The sequence below is a fragment of the Dryobates pubescens genome, chromosome 2 (assembly GCF_014839835.1).
Source record: "Dryobates pubescens isolate bDryPub1 chromosome 2, bDryPub1.pri, whole genome shotgun sequence".
NCBI lineage: Eukaryota > Metazoa > Chordata > Aves > Piciformes > Picidae > Dryobates > Dryobates pubescens.
This window is the reverse complement of record NC_071613.1, coordinates 33217745-33236716: the sequence shown is the minus strand read 5'-3', so window position 1 is coordinate 33236716 and position 18972 is coordinate 33217745. Positions and strand designations below refer to the sequence as shown.

Below are 18972 nucleotides of genomic sequence, written 5' to 3'. Positions count from 1 at the left end.
GTGCTATGGGATGAGCCCTGAAATGAAAACAAGGTAACGTTATAATTTCCTAAACTGGAGCAGAAATCCATCTGATCCACATGACAGCATTTGATTCCAGTATTCTCTGTGTCACAGTGAGCATGTAAGAAAAGCTGAATATTGTTACAACGACATGCTGTAATTCCTGATTACAGAATTATCACCTCAAGGCCACAGGGATATATTCTTGAAGATAGATGTTATCCATTAAAGCATTCGGGAGACTTGAGTCCAACAGTAAATGCCTTAAAATATTTTATTTCTCAGCCTTACAAAATACCATCTCAAAACCTCAGATGATTCAAAGTAGAATCACAGAAAATATTCCTGGTAGAAAGTCTCATTTTCTTAAGTAGAATTGCTCATAAGTACTTGCAGCTTATATGGTAATTCTAACAGTCTCCATGGGGTCTGCTTTTACAGAGTTTGATTTGACTGTATTTTTTGTTCCTTTTATTTCATTAAAAACAAATGTCATTGCCAAGTCATGTCAGCATGAACTCTATTACTCCTAGCCTTGTTTCGGCCTCCTGTATGCTTTTAACAAGCCACTTAGTATGTATGCCTGATTTCTTTTATAGATATGGTAAAATGTATGCTTTGCTGCTGCTTTCAATTTAGTAACCAGGAATGTGCATCCAGCATGCTTTAGTTCCATGCAGAGATACCTCTTGTTCAGTTTATTAAATTCCGGTGTTCCCTTAAGGTTAATTAATCCTGCCAAGTAGATACTGTCATGGGGCATGCTGCTCTAAAGCAGGGGTATTGCATCAGTACAGCTATGCTGGGTACTTTTGTATGGCTCTGCATTATCTGTGCAGACAGCTTTGGCAGCAAATTGTTACGACTTTCTGTTTCTATTCCCATTCTATTTACCAAGGATCAAGCACTCAAAATGCTACAGGGAGCTCTAGGATACAGGGCGTGCAATGTGCTAGTTTTCATCATCTGGACTGATTTTGGCAGGAATTAGGAGCCCAGCGTCTTTAAGAAGGTTCTCATCACTCTGTAACAGACTATATGCCCTTATCAGCTGCATTTTTTCAAAGAGTTATAAGCAAATGGAGTAACATTACAACTGTACCTCTCTCCCAGTTTAATCTGTTAACATTCCAATTTCTGGCTGCATGTATGTTTATTCAAATTACGCTTGGCAATTCCCATATGAAAATTCTTCTGTTAGATGGATTTCCAAATGAATTTACATCCGAGTGCTTTGTTCCTAGCCTTGGAAAATATGTGTTTGTTACAGTAACAGCTATGTTGTGGTTTGCTTCCAAGCAGGGGAAAAAAGCCCTTTTTCAGGCTATTGGATAATTCTCTTTCCACAGATTTCTACAAATTAGGATTTTCTGCACAAAACTGCTGTACTTCTAATTCATACTCCGTCTTAAGTAAAGACATTTTCTGTTTGTGCAAATTCAAGTTCAGAATAATCTTCAGGCTGTTATAAGATTGATGGCTGTCTTGATTTTTTAAAAAGAATACTTTGCTTATATTTGCTATTTTTAAAAATGGTAGGTGGAGCTTTCAAGGTAATAAGGCCTGTGGTTTAGTTTAATAACTTTTCATCAGTTTTTATTATAATGATATTTGAGGTTTTCCCTTGAGTACAAAGCAAGAACTCGTAAAGAAATAAAATTCCTACGTACTGTATATTACTGAAAAAGTGATTTGATGTATTAATCCAGTTTTTATTGGCAATATAGCATATAGCATATAAAAGGGGATTCATTTAGCACGATAATTTTTGATATTGCAGTATGTAAATACGATCTGTAAACCTTACAGACTGTACTGGGTTTGTACTGAGAAAAGAGCATTTTGACAGTTCCCTGCTCTGTGATAACCTAACAAAGACCCTGTGAGACATTGAGAAACTTGTAAGTGAACTCTACTGCCCTCTCCTGGAAACAAAGCAATTAAAGAGTGGCTTCACAGGAACCTTTACGGGTGTAACGCGTTGGAATTTGCAAGAGGGTGGTTTGTTAATATTTTAGCGGTACTGGTTCAAACAGAACCCTTATATATATAACAGACTGCTACAAATCTGATTTGTTGTTTTAAATCTCTCCTTAATAAGAGTTAGTTGTGTTCAAATCTGTAGATCACACCTCGTTTATTGGGTAGTACAGAAGTGTCTTGCAAAAATGTTTTACACCTGAATGATTCTTTCTCATAAGGTTATGCATAAAAGTAGCATAGCCAGGAGTATTGCAGCCACAAATAGTGCATCCTTGTTCTGTGAATGAGAAACTATGATGCTTACTTTTTAAATGATCAGAAGATCTTGCAGTCACTGTAGATTTCTGAGGTGTGGCAGATGTAATAATTCTCATCATTAGAACCAGTAATCTCCAAAAGTAGTTGGCTTGTGCTTTGTGGCCTAGTTATTTGTGTATGTGAAAAAGGAAACTGATAAAATCTTTGTAGAAAGACCTATGCTCCTAAACAAAGACATGCTTTAGTTAGCACAATGTGTGTTGAAGTATTTATTTCTGGCTTCAAATTTTAGAACTATGCTAAAAATAGCACACTGAGAACAGTCTGTTTTATTTCCTTACAGTGCCTCTGAAGCACTTTCAGGATTTTCCTGACTATCTTGTGCATAGAGAATACTGATTTTGCACAGGGCTTCTCATTTCCTAAGGGTTCAAAGCAAATTATCAGTTTTACTATTAGAAACATCCTTAGGAAAGTGGTTACAGTGAAAAATGAAGTTAGAAACATTATGGAAGAAAAGTCATGCAATTTACTATTTCTAAAGTATTTTAATAGACTTTTTCCATTTGTAGGCACCATTACCAGAACAAGAAGGACCATCTACTGGCACAGTGGGAACATTCGAACTGATGAGCTCCAAAGACTTAGCATATCAGATGACAATTTATGACTGGGAGCTCTTCAGCTGTGTGCATGAGGTATGAGAATCCACCTGTTTAGAAGATTATAATCTATTTGCAGATTTAGTTGTACATTGTAGGTTTGTGCATTATTTGCAAAACTGTCTCTAAGCTTGATTTTAAAATACAAGACAATAAAGCCACCTACGAGTTTTGAAAATATAAGGCAATCTTAATTTTATAGGTAAATTGCAAAAATAAGGTGAAACTTCTCCTGAACGTGTGCTGCTTGTTGAATTACATTTATATGTTTTAAGGTATTAAGCTATTTATACCTAGTTTATAGTTTTACTTTTAGTATGCCTCAGTTATTGTCTACTGGATTTGCGACCTTGTCACCTGTACAGCAGTAAATGTAAACTGCAGATCACGTCTCAGAGCACGTTCCTCATGTTCAAACGTGAGATTTCTGTTAAAAAAAAAGAAACCCCAACTGTTTTCTTTTTCCTAGTTGGAACTGATCTATCACACTTTCGGAAGGCACAATTTTAAAAAGACCACAGCAAATCTGGACTTGTTTTTAAGAAGATTTAATGAAATTCAGTTCTGGGTAGTCACTGAGATTTGTCTCTGCTCTCAACTCAGCAAGCGTGTTCAGTTGTTAAAGAAGTATATTAAGATAGCAGCCCAGTAAGTATGCAATCATCATCTGTGAGCGGGGAATGAGGTTCTGTGGAATTAATTGGGTTTTTTATTTGTTATTTTATTTGTTATTTTTAACCACACAGAGTAAAGGTTAAAACATTCTCTATATGGTAATTCTATCCATTTCCTTATAGGACTGTACAGAACCTTGTCTAATTTTTATTTCCTCTCCTACTCTCTACTGTTCCTTGATCTGTGATTTCTTACAGCCATGTTTTCACAACAAATTTGTGAGTAAATATATTTCAGTTAATTAGGAGAATCCTTCATTTACCCTTACATGCAGTAGCAAATCTTAATATGCAGATTAGCAAATTATATCACAACTGAGCCTTTATTCTCCTGAGAATTCCTGAGGTTTCTGATGCTGTTCAAGAAACCATTCTCAGAATTGCCCCAACTGGGAAAACCAAGAGGGAAGTGCAAAGAGACGGAGATGTTGAGACTTAGGTTACCTACAGCCTGCTTGGGATATTTTTCTAATATTTTTGTTTAGAAAATGTTCTGGGCTTGCAACTTCTGGGTCTGAGGACATTTTTGCTTGTCTACAACTGGGCATTGTGACTAGAGAAGTTATTACTTGCAGTTAAATCATGAGTTTTAGCTTTTCTGCATTGTTAATTGTAGTTGTGTGAAGGATGAGATTACTATTACAACTGTGATGCTCCCCTTTTCCCAGTTAATAATTCCACATAGCTGAAATCAGTGTTTGTATGCAAACTCTGTGTCAGCTCTGCCAGCACCAGACTTCCTTCTGGGATCTGCTTTGGGCTCTACAGTCAGATTATGGTTGGTTGAAGCTGAAGATTTTCGTAATCTAGTACTGGGCATGCAGGATCAGGTTTATATCCAGAATGAAGGACAGAATTTACTTCTTTAGTTTCTAAAAATATAATTCCTGCATATTCCATTATCTCATTTCACAGGGCAAATCTGGGAAGCAAGCCTCCCATCTGGCAGGCTCTGTCCAGGAGAGGGCAGTGGCACCCACACACAGAAGCTTCAGGGTCTTTTCTAAATTCAAGAGACATGAAATGGGAAAATGTTGCAGTGTTGTAAATTAAGATATAATAGTAATTTCCATAAACACTTGAAATCAAATATCCTAAAAATTATAGTTAAATATCTCCTTAATAAACTGCCCTAGCCCGTGGGTTCCTCAGTGTCATGGCTTTAATCCTATGCTATTTACAACAGCTTGACAACCTCCTGTTTACTTCCATGTTTCTAGTATCGCTACAATGCTAAAAATAAATAGCTAAAAGCAGTCTGCTCTGCTGGGTCCTCTTTGTCTTCTGAAAGCAGAGAGATTCGAAGCAGAAGGTTTTCCTCTGTGCAAAGTGAGCAGCCAGGTTTAATTGCAGATGCTGGAAAGGCAATGGGAAGTTTTGCCAGGCTGCTGTCCTCTGTGCAGTGCTACCATGGTAACAGGTGCTACAGCAGAAGGTAAAACAAACACAAAGTGCACCAAAGTTAGAGGGGAGAAAAAGACAAGGAATTGGATCAAAAGAGGCAGGCCCAGGCCTTGAAGCAGTATCTTTGAGGAAGTTTTGCTTGTGAAGATCCTTAAGACCTAATGAAAACTTTACCCTACCTAGAAGTACTAAACTCATTAGAAAAGTGTTTGGGGAGAACAGCTAAGTGCTGCACTATTAATCTTAGGCTTGACTGGTGGTAACAAGATGCCTTGCACATACTGATTTTCAAAGATAACTGTTTCTGAGAATCCTCTTTCTGTGACCAGGGACTCAAACACCATTGCAGAAGGCATATATTTTGTGTCTGCCATCCCATGTGCCCTGTGATGTGTGCTCCCTGTCTGTGCAAGCCAGTACAAGGCCAAGTGCTGACTCCAAGTGCTGTGCACACATGCTTTAGTTCCAGTTGCCTTTGCATCTGTTGCCAAAAGATGCAGTGGTTACCATGTTCATCTCTTTTCTCCAGCCGTTGTAGGACTAAACTTTCAAACAAAGTGGAGAAGTGAACTCCTATTCCTACAGTGAGTTCTTCCCATACCAGTTGTGTTAGAAAGGCCACCTAGGATGTACTTGCACAGTCTTGGGGATATCCACACACCCGGTTTGTTCGTAGTTCCTCTCTGCAGCTAAAAGCGTAAGGCTGTGTGGAAGCCTCCTGGTGTATCACTATACTCACTTTCATTCAGTTTTTGAAAATCATTCTTTCCACACACATGTGTAAATTATATACCCAAGGAGCCTGTAAAAATTTTTGAAGGGTATGTGTTTACAGGGAAAATGCCAAGATGAACATACTTCTCTAAGTACCGAGTGATTTTAGCCACATTTGTGTTTCTGTTGGAGACAAGAGTGTGTGCCTATGTGTGTATGTATTCGCAATTCATACGAAGAGGAAGACTTCCCGATACAGTCTGGTTTGGGAAGCAGAGGGACCTCTGCTTTGAGCACTCTGTGATGCTTTGGAGGCTCCATTTTCTGACAGCAGGCAGCATATATACAGTGGAGCCATGCAGTACTGTTTCTTCTTCCTCACAGTGGTCCTCTGTCTGGAATTGAGTGAGTTAGTGTAGATCATGTAGATCATGTACAGAATATTTGGTGTAGAATGTCATACATTTAGATGGATTTTAACAGGGTACATTTGTCAGGTACATTTGCAGCTTACTACTGTGTTTGAGCACTACTGATGTGTGGTACTAATTATTTTTATCATGCCTCAATTTATTCTCAGTGTCCACAGGCTGCGGACAGATACCCCATTCTGGATTTAGTTGTGCCTGGGGAAGAAGTTATCACTGACAGCCTATCCTGGCTGCTTTTCATCCTTGTCTCCCTTTAGATCCACTAACAAGGCACTCCCTTGACCTGTTCTGGTCAGAATAAGGTGGAGTAGCTTTAGCATTTCAGTTTGTCTTCACTAACCTTGCTCACTGTTCCTAATACGATGTGGGAGAATTTCTATGAGCAGCTCTGCCAGAAGATCTGAGGGGGCAGCAGTCTCCAACAGACAGACTGTCAGAAGGGAGAGGTCATTATTAAAACGTTCAATGTTCACACAGTGCAGACACAAGCGAGGGACAGATCTAAAGGACTTAACCACTCACTGCATCGAGTCTGGTGAAATGGACAGACAGAAAAACCAGAGTAACAGTAGGGTGATGTGGCGATTATGCAGTCAGACAGCAGGATGTGATGTTTGTACTAATTTCATCAGGAGATGAGGATACTTCAGAGGAGCCAAGATCTTGAGTGAGGATTTAATAAATCTGAGAACTATAGCTTGAATTTTGTGAAAGTTTTCTTGGTAAGCAGAAGAAGAAGCAGAAGTTGAGGTTTTGAAATTAGACATTGGTGAACTAGTTGTGAAAATAGCTATTATTTGCAGGAATCTAGAGAGAGACAGATTTACGAGATACAGGTTTTGTTCTCCCTCTTCCCGTGGAGTCAGTGAGCCACCTGATGCAGTCACAGCTGAGCAGCTACGTGGGCTGTTCCTCTCTGATTGTGTCTACTCCTGCATTTGTTGTATATTGGATCTTCTGTAATATTCATTTACATGTTCCCATTTTTCGTGGCTGGTAACAAAAGTTTTCCTTTGGATGAAGGGTGACCTAGAGCTCCTAGTGCCCAGGACCTCTTTAACGATGCTAGCAACAAGTAGCAGTTCTTGGCTTGAAACATCCCGAATCTACAAGTACTAGTTAGAGATCATATACAGTGAGAGAAGTCGCTGACACACAGGTATCCTTAGACAGCTGGTCTTCTCCCTTTAAAAAGAGTCAGCTTCCAGTATTCGGTAGCTCTTCAGAAGCTGTCAGCAAGTTCTGCAGCAAATGAGGTTGTAAACTAGTTGCTTTCCACTGTTCCTGGTATTCCCTGGGACTGAATTGAGCTCAGTTTCAGGACTGTGTTTCTGATTGAGAACAAACTTCAGAGATTCCTGTAATGTCCTTGCAGAAGCTGGCACCCAGTGAAGTGGAAGCAGGAGAACATTTTAGGAGAGAGGAGAAGGGAGCCTCCAGAGTGTGGTGAATTGCTCACACATTGGTGTTGTGCCATAGGTGTGCTGGCCCCGGCTGCCCAAATCCAGTCATATCTATGCAAGATGCCTGGGTTCAGCTTTGTTAAGGTTGTCATGTGTATTTCTTCCCTGACTGATACATGCAGCTTAAAACCTGGTCCTTTGTGTTTCAGCTGTAAAGAATACAAAAATCTGAATTCCTTCTTTGCTATCATTATGGGACTGAGTAATGTTGCCGTGAGCCGTCTCTTGTTAACATGGGAGGTGAGTCTTAGCTAAAACCCAAATCCAAGACATTTGGCTGAGATGTGTGCTTTTTAGATAGCAGAAACGTGACCTGGGCCTTTATTATTGGTAAAGTTAGATCTAGTAATTCAGCTCCTGGGCAGAAGTCTTTAGCTAAGGCTGACAGTCTTTATTAGTACATCAGTATAGCCATAGATGTTGTTGAATCATAGAATTGCCTGGTTGGAAAAGACCTTAAGATCATCAAATCCAGCCATAACCTAACACCTCCCTGTACACAACTGTTAGACCATGTCCCTGAGCACCTTATCCAGATTTCTTTTAAACACCTCCAGGGATGGTGTTTCCACCACTTCCATGGGCATCCGTGGCAGTACCCAGTAACCCTTTTGGTGAAGAAATCTTTCCTAATGTCTAATCTAAACCTCCCCAGTGCAATTGCCCAACAGGATGAGTTAGCCAGTTAAGCTCTCACATCAGTCCATCCTCTGTTTGACTTGAGTGATCATTTAGTGAGATCACTCCATAGATACTTCTCTAAAATTCATCCTTTGTTTATTCATATTATTTTCTGATCTCCATATGGACTCTGTTCCCCTATTAAAATGTAGGTTTGTCCTAACCCATTCTGGTTTTCTCTCTGACTTGAATTCCTCTGTTTACTATCAGTTTGGTCTTTATTCTCAGAGCTTCCACCTTTTTCTGTGGCTTTGCTCTTTTGTATGTGAGTATATAAAAAGGGTGCAATGTCCAGCAGGATGTGGTAGTAAGCACAGGTAACCACTAAGAACATAGTGGTTGTCAGAAGCAGTGCAGATTTGAATGTGCATGTATTATGTTTGTTAGAAATTCAGAATAGCTAGCATGACCGAGGCCATTGATGCAGCTGAGACAAAAATTTGAACACCTTTGAAAAAGTGCTCTGAAGCAGGAGATCAGACTAACCCATCTGAGAAGACACCAGTGCAGGTTTCAAAAGCACATGTTGCAAATGGTCAGTGATAAAGGCAAAGACTTGCAGATCAATTTCTCAAAATAATGACCCTTGATGTGGCTACTGAGAGGAATAGTTAGAAGAGCTGAGACAGTGGAGGAGTAGAGGAGAATGGAATATATATACTACATACAGCAATCTGAAATGGGCACAGTGTCTGAGTTGAAGGGGCGCAGATCATTTGCATGTGTAGGGTATCAGCTTGAGTTCAGGGAAGTGTTACCACATCCCAGTTCTGCAGAACAGTCAATTTATCAAAAGAATCCCTGCAGCTTGATTTTTAGCCATATATATACGAAACACCTTAAACCCAAACATATCAAGACCTGATTTTTGCTATATTATCATGCATTTACATTAGTTGCATGCACAAATTAGATATTTGCAGGTGCAAATGTCCAATTATACCACTTATTTCACAAATACCTAATCTGCATGCATATGCAAACTAGGCACACAGTTGTTCACACACATCATTAAAAATTAGGCCCTTGCTGTGGCACAGTGTAAATATCTTTCTAGGGTACACACTCCAAATGTAGAAAATATTGCAAAAAATCATTTCTGCGCTATAAAGTCTCTTACTAATTTTTAGTGTTACCTGCTGCCTGTAGTATTCTGATTTAATCAGCAAATACAGTGACATTTCTGATTAAAAATACAAAGCTGGCGTATTCTGCGTGTACATAAAACATTAATGTGATCTCTGAAACTAACTTATGAAATATCTTATGGCCTTTACAGTAAAAATAATTCTTATGTGTAAGATAACATGAGAAAGAAGATTTCTCGTAAAGTCCATCTCATTCCACTCACTGCATGATCAAATGACCATGATTTATCTGTGTAGGTATTGTGGACTGAAAAGCTATTATTAATTAATTTATACCCTAGAAAGTGGTAAGGGCCCTTGGCTGCTGGGCATGTCAGGAGTTTGAGCAATAGTTGATGATACATTAGCATGAACAAAAAACCTCCTGGAAATGCCCAGGCACGGATTTGAATGTTGCAAGGGCAGTTCATCATAAGTATGAATAATTAAGCCACCCCTACGCAAGCTGTGTGTAAATTATATTTTGAGATAGGCTGTAATCAGGAATGTCCTGAAACCAGTGACTTGAACCTTCACTTACATTCTGAATTCAGTGACTGTGATGTGAGCTAAACAAAAATCTGAGTCTGAACATCCCAAAGGAGTAAATTCAAGTTGGGGTTTAAATCAGGATCCAGGTTTTATGGCTGGTCCCGTCTCTATTTATAATTTGGTTGCTAGGAGACATGTTGTATTTTAGATTAGCACATTGTTAGAAATATCTGGCAAAAAAGAGCACTTTCCTGACAGGGCATTGTAGAAGGAACTAGCATTTATAGTAAAATTACCACACAAATTTGATTTAATTAAGGTTTGCTATTTTTGTTTTTATTAACAGAAACTTCCAAGCAAGTTCAAGAAGATCTATGCGGAGTTTGAAAGCTTAATGGTGAATAGCAATAGATCCCTTATTCTATGCACAATCTGAGCTAATTCAGTTTCTGAGTAACTGACTTGAATTCCTTGATTCAGAACATTTTATATGTCCTTGTTTGACTTTAAGAAGTTTATGATCCCATTTTAGAGCTGCTAAAACAAGTATGTATGACTAATAAATTACACTCTTAGGAACCTACTCTGAGAGAACTTATGTACCACTCAAAATTAATCTGGGAACTCAGAAAGGCTTTATCACATGTTTTCCAATAGTACATATGGGAAATTATATTTTCGAACCAGGATTTTTCCAGGCAATACATTTTAGTGTTAAAATCTATGCAAAACTCTATCTGCAACTGCAAGGAGGGAGGAAAAGTGTGTGTTTTCTTTTGTGAGAAAAATTTTGGTGATCCTATCTTACCTTATATTTGGCATGAGAATTGTGTTTAGCAGCTGCGTTCTCATCATGTAAGATGTGTGGAGAATAATAAAAGTTGTCTTAGTTTGAAGATGCACCTTTAAAGCCACAAGAGAAAATAATGATTTTTATAAATGCTATGACATCTAAATGAATGCATACAATGTCTCAATATATATAATAATGATTTGATTTCTCTTTTTTCTTAAGGATCCATCAAGAAACCATAGGGCCTACAGACTAACTGTAGCTAAATTGGACCCTCCACTAATTCCCTTCATGCCACTACTTATAAAAGGTAAGCTTGGTTCTTACCAGAATTATTAATTTGAAAGCTATCTGTCAAATATTTGAAGAATAAGTGTAGCAGCAAGAACAAGCAAAAATGGATCTGTGTGAGGTGTGATCTTTTTCCATTATAAAAACATGATGCAGAGACAAAAAAATTGCTTTAGTACATCCTAATATCATAGCTTAATTTTACTAGTCTCAGAAATGCAGCAAATTAGAAACTAAATTTACTTGTATAGCTGCTTTGGTTTTTGTAAAGGATATTCTGCAAAGGATATTCTGTAAAGGATATTCTGCTATTTTCTGTGGCCATGATTCACTAATGGGCATTTATGTGGCTTTTCTTTCTGTACAGACATGACGTTTACTCATGAGGGAAACAAGACATTCACTGACAAGCTAGTAAACTTCGAAAAAATGGTATGTATGACATATTTGAAACGAACATTTTAAAAGACCTCCCTGTTCATCTCTTCAGGAGTGAACTTCTCAACAGTGACTTCCAGGGCTAGAGAAAGAGAAGGCAAGACTGTGAGCTGGCAAAAATAGCTTGCATTGTGCACAGCACCTGAGACCTCTGTGTTTCTGGAAAACCTCACAGAGATGGAGAACCAGCTACCCACTGAGCCATGCACAGCCAAAATGTTTCCTGGGAGAGGCAGCAGCAGTGACAGGAAGCAGACCTGTTAGAGACAATTTCTAACAGCCACTTTGGGACCGAGCTGTGATTTTAACTGCTGTTCTTTAAACAGGACTGAACTGTGTCAGGCTGGGATAGTTCTGCATTGCTCCTCAGAGAATGAAAGAAGCTTTAACACAGAATGTGTGCAACATCTTCTTTTCTTCTTTCCTTTAACAAGGGAAAGAAGACTTCTGTGACTTGACTGCTTTCATACTGGAAAGGGGGATCAAATGATAGATGGTTATGATTATGCTCAGATTTCATTTATTTTAAATCCTACATCTAAGCTCTCATCATTTCAAACACCGTTGTCAAAAAACTGCAGGCAGGCAACTTCCCATGGCAGAAATCTCAACTGAAACTCAAGTTTCTCAGCAGGGAGAAGCAGTTTTCTTGTTTTATTAAGGACGTGTTCTTAATTAATGTGGTTCATGACACCTACATCTGAGAACCAGTGTTAGCCAAGCCCAGCTATGAGCAGCTGCATTGCAAAGCCGAATCTGACTGACTGTTCTGCAGTAAAGTGCCATTTAGTAGCCATACTAGAGTCTGTCTACTCTAGCTCCTATATCTGCTTGGGTTTAGTACTACAGTAACCAGAATTATCCATGTTTATTTCCACTGCACTATAGAGGAGCTTGTTTTACCTGCTGACCACTGCAGAGAGGAAGACAGGAGGACTTCCTGCTCTTCAGAAAACTTCACAGAAAAGTGTTTATCACTCTTGAGTGAATTCTTCTCTTTGATTTGACTGCAACTTCAGGACAGCCTCTCTCCTAGGGTGAAAATAACTACGCTGCTAATCTGAGACTCTTTTGTGGGTAAATGGTAGTGCTAATGGCTAAGCAACCTCACTAACCTCACTTTGCAATTATGACATTCTGTAATTGCATACACAGACTGTGTTGCCATCTCCTTGCAAAGGAGAGGCAGAGCCTGTAGAAAATTACTTTTTCCTGGACTAATTTTTTTTTTTAATGTAGATAGCAAATATTTCAGGGCATACAAAGGGATCTCAGACTTGGCTGGAGCACCTCCAAAGCAGGATGGATGGCAAGCATTATTACTATGGCCATGGCTATATGGCTGGCTTCATATTCACCTCACTTGGCCTAATTACACCTCCTGAGCCAGAAGAGCCTGTACATCCACAGGCCTTGGAGCTGTGTGCCTCAAGCTCTTCTTTATGCCTGATTATGTGTAGAAGCCATTACAGGAGGCAGGAGCTCTCCTGTGAGCACTTGCCCATAGACAGAAGTTCAGCCCAAGCTTGTCATTTGAAAATAGTTGTGTACCACTCTGGAGCTCCCAGGGCCAAGAGTGAATCTTATAGCAGTTTAAACTACCTAAGCTCCTAAAGATCTGCCCTTTTCACCCTAGTTTGCACATTGCCTTATCTTGAGAAGTGTATTATCTCCAACATGGACTTAGTAGTAGCACCGAAAGGTTTTAAGTAAAATCTTGCACCTCTTGATCAGTAATCTGAGCTTTCACCATTTAATTTAAGAGAGGAAAGTGGAGATCTATTGATGCAATGTATGTAAAAAAAACAAACAACAGTATAATGTCTCATATTCTTCCACGCAACAGAAAGTGAAACTTTCTTTGTCAGTGCTTTAAACCTTTCTTCAGCTAGTGCTCTACTCTACTTTTTCTCCAGACCTTGCTACAGATGTATCTTTTGTGTTTTTAATGTTCTTCACTGGCTATTCTGCATGCTCTTAGTGTTTTTATTACTTCTCTCAATCCGTAGCTCTTCAAAGCAATCTATTCAGATTCCACCCACATAATTCACTGAACTCCTAATGTGGACCTAGCAGATTTTAGTTTTTTGCATGTGTCATCAGGTCAAGCAGAGAAGAAAAGCCTACTGTTAAACCTCAGTTGCTACCACCTACTTACATTAAGCTTACAACTGTCATATCCACACATAATTATCAGATACTAACTAGCGAAGACAAGACCACTCAGCCAGATAATGCACAGATAAATTCAGCTCTCTTTTACATAAGTGTGAACTCAAGGTAGGAAGATTGGTGATGTTTTTCTGGCAGTTTTAGGAGAAATGCAGAAACCAGATTTCCTCACAAGAATCCTGTCCTGCCATTTGGTATTTCTGCCTGTTGGATCTGCTGAATGATGTTCTGCAGTGAGCAGATGGAGGTACTTCTGAATATTGCTGGGAACCACTCTCTTACTAATCTGTCTGAAACATCTTTCTTTGGAAAATTATTTCCCATGATCCATCCTAATTTTGATGCTTTCTGAAATTTATGAAGAAAAATATCTGGCTACTTTTCACTAGTGGTACCATTTGCCACTGGAGGAGGTGCATCCCTCCAATTCTTGTGTAAGCTCAGTAATGAAACTGAGAACAGCCTCTGGCATCGTGACTGCATTCTCACCACAGAGTTCTGATCCCGACAGCTGATGTGCTGCTGACAGCTTTATTCCTGTAACCGGCAGCCAAAAGTAGAAGTTTGATCTACTGGCATCTCTTCAGCTGAAACATCTTCCTTTAAACCATGTATGTTTTCTGATATTTAGGTTATTATTAAATTATGCATCTTAAAACACACAGGCTCAGACATTGTCTGAGCCAGGAGTTCTCCAAGTGCCAGGAACAGCGAGGCCTGGTTTCCTAAGTGTTTGTGTTTCATGGCTGCCTGAGCTCTGCTCAAAGCTTTCCTCGTGGCTGAGGCATGTGTGGTTCCTTCACAGCTGGGGAATTCTTTGTGAATAGCTTTTGTCATAACACAGGAACTTGCACTACAGCCTTTTCCCTGAATGAGACAGGAGAAGAGGGCACTTAAATGATCTTGCTCTTGGCCACAACCATCTATTTTCACAGAAAATCAGTAGGAGCTTTCTTACGTTTGAAAACTCTGGATTGTTCTTTCAAATTGGACAAAATTATCTACAGATAAAGGGAACAACACATCTGGTGTTAAATGACATTAGCATTTATAGCTAATAGGTTTTACAAGAAGTCAAGCTAAAAAGGAAAGGGACTGAATAGATTTTTTTCCTATTATACTTTCCTATAAATCAGTCTTTTCAGAGATGTAGTGGCAGAACTGTGGCATTGACAGTAGTTGGGGGGACATCACTGCAGAGCATTGCTGAGCTTTACCTGCTGCTGTCTTTGTAACTTCCTGCTCCATGTTCCCCTGCCCCATCTCCTGATCCCTATGAATGCCTCTTACTTGGAAGTGGCTGTGAGGAGTGGGAGGGCAGGGACATCTAGCCAGGGAAGAGAACACCACATGTTGCAGAGCCACAGCTATGTGTAAAGAGGGAAGTTTGTAAGCCGACCCACTTGGTTTGTATGAGATGGGGGCAAATAATATTGAACATGCCAGAAATAGGCTCTTGTAGTTGCACTGTACTTGTGCTTTTTATTATGCCATTTGTTGCGTGAATCAAGGGTGGAAGAAACAAGCATTTGGCCTTAAAATCTAGCCTGGAACATGTCATTTATACTTTTCTCAGTAAGTAGACAAAATAACTAAATTACTGGTATTAGTAGTACAGGCTTTTAGTAAAAGGTTTTGACTTCAATAGCAAACAAAACATCACTTTATAGTACCATTGAAAGTCTTTATCTCACTATAAGAAGTTGATGGAGACAAGGTACAAGTTGTTTCTACCATCATGTTGCTGAGATGTACCTTCTAAATTGGGCATATACTTCCTGAGCTGCATCTTTTCTCCACTAGCGAGTTGACAGTAGCTGTTAGCTGTAAGTGTTGCTTTAGAAGACCTATCTATGTAGGAACTGAAGACAGACTTGTCAAAGAAGAAGAAGAAGAAATGAATAGGCTTGTAAAGTTTTTCAAATGGTGTAGTTGTAGTTCAGCAGGTTGAGGACATTTTGAGAGCTGCAAGTAGGTGAAAGATAAACAGATGGCAGTAGACAGAAAACAGAATTAGTTTATGATATAGACTAAACATTTGTCATTTAGGCCCATTAACGGCCCTCTTTTCAGGTGAAGGAGAGCCCCCAGAGCTCTCACTAGTATATATATTCCTATGAACTCTCTATGATTTGGCAGATAGAGGACAACCTACAACCTGCAGCACAGTACATGGCAATATGTAACATTCAACTGACACTGCTTTTATAGCTATATATTTAGAAAAAATGTAAAAGCTCTTTCCTAGAATTATGCCTTGCCAGATGAGAAAGTGAGGAAAGTACTGAGCATGATGCTCCCTAAGGGCAGACAATATTAATTCTCTTGACCGCTTACTGATTTGTGCTTTTTTAAAACCTCAGCTGCATAATCCTGCTCTCTGACTGCCAGTAGAGAATTTCATATTCAGAGAGAGAGAGGGAGGATGCAGTTATTAGGGAATTTTATCAGTGCCATTTCTCAACTCATGTGATGGACAGCCTGAACAAAGATTACTTTCCAGGGCAGCATTTCCATGTCACACTCTGCAGCATGTCTCAGAAATGACACCTGTAGAGGGAGCAGAAGTCATGAGAGAGCTCTGAAAGTGCTGATCTTCCATAGCGGCACAAGACAGTGCCATGATGCTGGCCACTGATGCTTCTTTTTGTCAAGCCTCTTCACCCTTCAGGTGTGAAATGAGGATTAGAGAATCTGTGCATATTGGTTTTCAGGTTTTGTGGAGACGAACAAAAGGGAATTCACACTCTGATCCTTATGCAAAAAAAAAGGGCAAACGTTCTTTCATTTTTGGAACATAAAGATTATGCAAGAAATGTGTGACTAAAGCCCTTACTAGTTTTCTATGGCATATATAAATATTTATAACACTTAAAAACCTGTGCTTGGAATGGATTAGAAGATAATGTGCTGGCCTGCTGCCACTATTCCAGACTGCGTAAAATTTGAAAGAATATTGTTGTGTGTGTATGGCATGCTGGTAGGAGCAGTGCTTGTTATATTATATGCAGTTGATTCTATTTCAGAAAGATCCAAATTTAGGTTTGTATGGCTTTTTGATAATGGTCTTTCTTAGCACAGAGAGTAAACAGAGGTTAATTTTTGCAGGCATTAACTAGAGGTAATCCTCTATTTGAAGAAAAACTGTAACACGCTGGCAGTTAAACTTCCAGCTGAACATTTTCTCTGCGCACGTTTCTAGTTTTCTTGAATCAGAAGGTGGCAATCCATCTTATGTACCAGATTCAGAAAGGGAAATGCACTTTTGCTTCCTATGCTGCTTTTCTATTCAACTTGCACCTTCCAAAGAGGAAGTCTTTTAAGTTAGTATTAGATGGGAGTTCTTAAAGGATGGTCCAGAATCTCCCCATTGGGTTGAGATGATGTCTTCTGGCCAGTTTTCTCCATTCTGCTTTAACAGCTACCTCCTCATTCCTTTGTGTTTCAACCTTGCCAGAATGTTTCTGAATGCATAGATTGAGTGAGATTATCCTCAGGTATAGGCAAAGTAACTCCTTAAGTGAAGCACTTAAACCAGCTGAAGGAAGCCAGGCAATTCAGCCTTTAACCAGAAGTCAAGACAAGGTTTTTCCTTGCCTGGAATAGCCCATATAGTGAGAAATGTGAAAATAGTGAAAATTCCTTAAAACCTTCACTGCACATGTAATTTCTCTTTCAGTACAATACAGAATGACAGTACTTGTTCTGAATTCTATGCTTTTTTCCCAGAACAAACTCCTCACCTAAAGAAAAACTTTAATCCACTAAACACATTTTTTGATAAATCTTAAGTTTTCACCTAAGAAGCTTAACACTAAACTTATCAAACACTGAGCCTACAGTCCAGCTCCAAAGATCATTATGAAATGAGGCTTCAAAACCTAAACATTTACAGGTCTGAAAAATTAGAGTGTCTATTAACAATCCATCTTGAAAGCACATCAAGCAACACTAGCTATCTTGATAAAAGTGAAGTATCTTTAGCAAAGCTTCACTTAAGGTTGACACTCTTGAAACTTGGTCCAGTTGGGTGGCAGTTCAATTTTATGGTGTCTCCCTGAAACAGTTATTTTAAGGGAGTACTTTTTAAAGTGGCATAACTAAAAGTAGCATCACATAACAGAGGCAATCCATATATTCAAATTTGAAAACATGTTCATATTTACATGCTCACATTGTTTTGATTTTCATTTGATTGAGTTACACTTGAAGAACCACCACTACAATATGCAGCATGTTCTGTCTCAATCCAGTGTTCTAACAGGTGCTTTACCTTTGAGCATTTAAGAAGTTCCATTGAAGTCAGTGGAGTTTATTCACATGCTTAATGCTAGGCACATAGAAGAATGTTTGCAAGGTAAGTGTCTCAGAAAATCTGCCACATAGTAATGGCTTGAAGATGTATGAAGGTTAACATAGAGTAAAAATGATTCCTACTTGAAATCTACTTATTTTCCACATGTGCAAACAACAGGAACAGTATAAGCAGACTCATATCCAAATTCCATAGATCTTTTGGTAACTGGTGTTTTGGAAGTAAAATATTTTAAATAGGTTTCAGAATAGCCACATTTCATTTGATTATTCAATGTGTAATCCACAAAAATGCAGTGTATGGTGTATCAATAGTGTTTCTAATGCAGACCACCAGCCAGTGACAGTGCATGAAAATGTCTAAGATGTGTGTAAGAAATGTCTTACGTTGGTGCTTCCCACTTCTGGAATAACAGGTTTCCCAAAAGTATTTTATTTATAACATCATTTAGATGCAAGATTATAATCGTGTATTCATTCTGAGGAGCCTATGCCCTAAGTTTTACTGTTTACTAGTAAGAAATATCTCATGCTATTGTGTGAGGGTTTATGACTAGCTTGTTAATCTCACACAAAATTTCAGGGAGGAATGAAGCAACCTGGTGAGAGTGTGCTGTGTTAAAATAGGTAGCTGCCCTGTAATTGTTGGACCATGTTAAAGTGCTGGACTTTGATTAGGAGTAGCATTATCCCTCTTTTGCTTTCTCTTAATCTGAGCAAAAGAAATGGAAACAAATATTATCCTTATAATAGTGGTGGAATCAAAGTATCTAGCTAAGGAATTCAGTTTTTTTGCTGAATTTTCAGTTTTCTTGATACCATGCAGAAAAACTTAATTTTGGCTCCATATTCATGGGCAAACTACCTGTGTGGTGCTAATCACACAAGCCAGTTTAAATTTTGCAATCTATAGCTAAATCTAAAATATTCTGCTTAATGTTTTAGCTTGATTTCTATTCTTAAAACCTGCTGTAAGACAGCATCTCTTTTATCAGAGCACACGTTTTCTTACCTGAGTAAAATGATGGATTATTTACTGAAGAGCAAGCACAGCCAGGAAGGACTGAAGTGA

General features: G+C 38.8%; 1 protein-coding gene across 1 annotated transcript in view; it reads left to right on the top strand.

The window, feature by feature from the left end:
- Positions 1 to 18972, top strand: part of RAPGEF4 (Rap guanine nucleotide exchange factor 4) — a 147519-nt gene that overhangs the window by 123309 nt on the left and 5238 nt on the right. Inside the window, exons 24-29 of the mRNA XM_054174442.1 lie at positions 2817 to 2942; positions 3376 to 3554; positions 7742 to 7832; positions 10239 to 10289; positions 10908 to 10995; positions 11344 to 11408. Coding sequence (XP_054030417.1) covers positions 2817 to 2942; positions 3376 to 3554; positions 7742 to 7832; positions 10239 to 10289; positions 10908 to 10995; positions 11344 to 11408 — 600 coding nt within the window. The remainder of the gene's footprint in view (positions 1 to 2816; positions 2943 to 3375; positions 3555 to 7741; positions 7833 to 10238; positions 10290 to 10907; positions 10996 to 11343; positions 11409 to 18972) is intronic.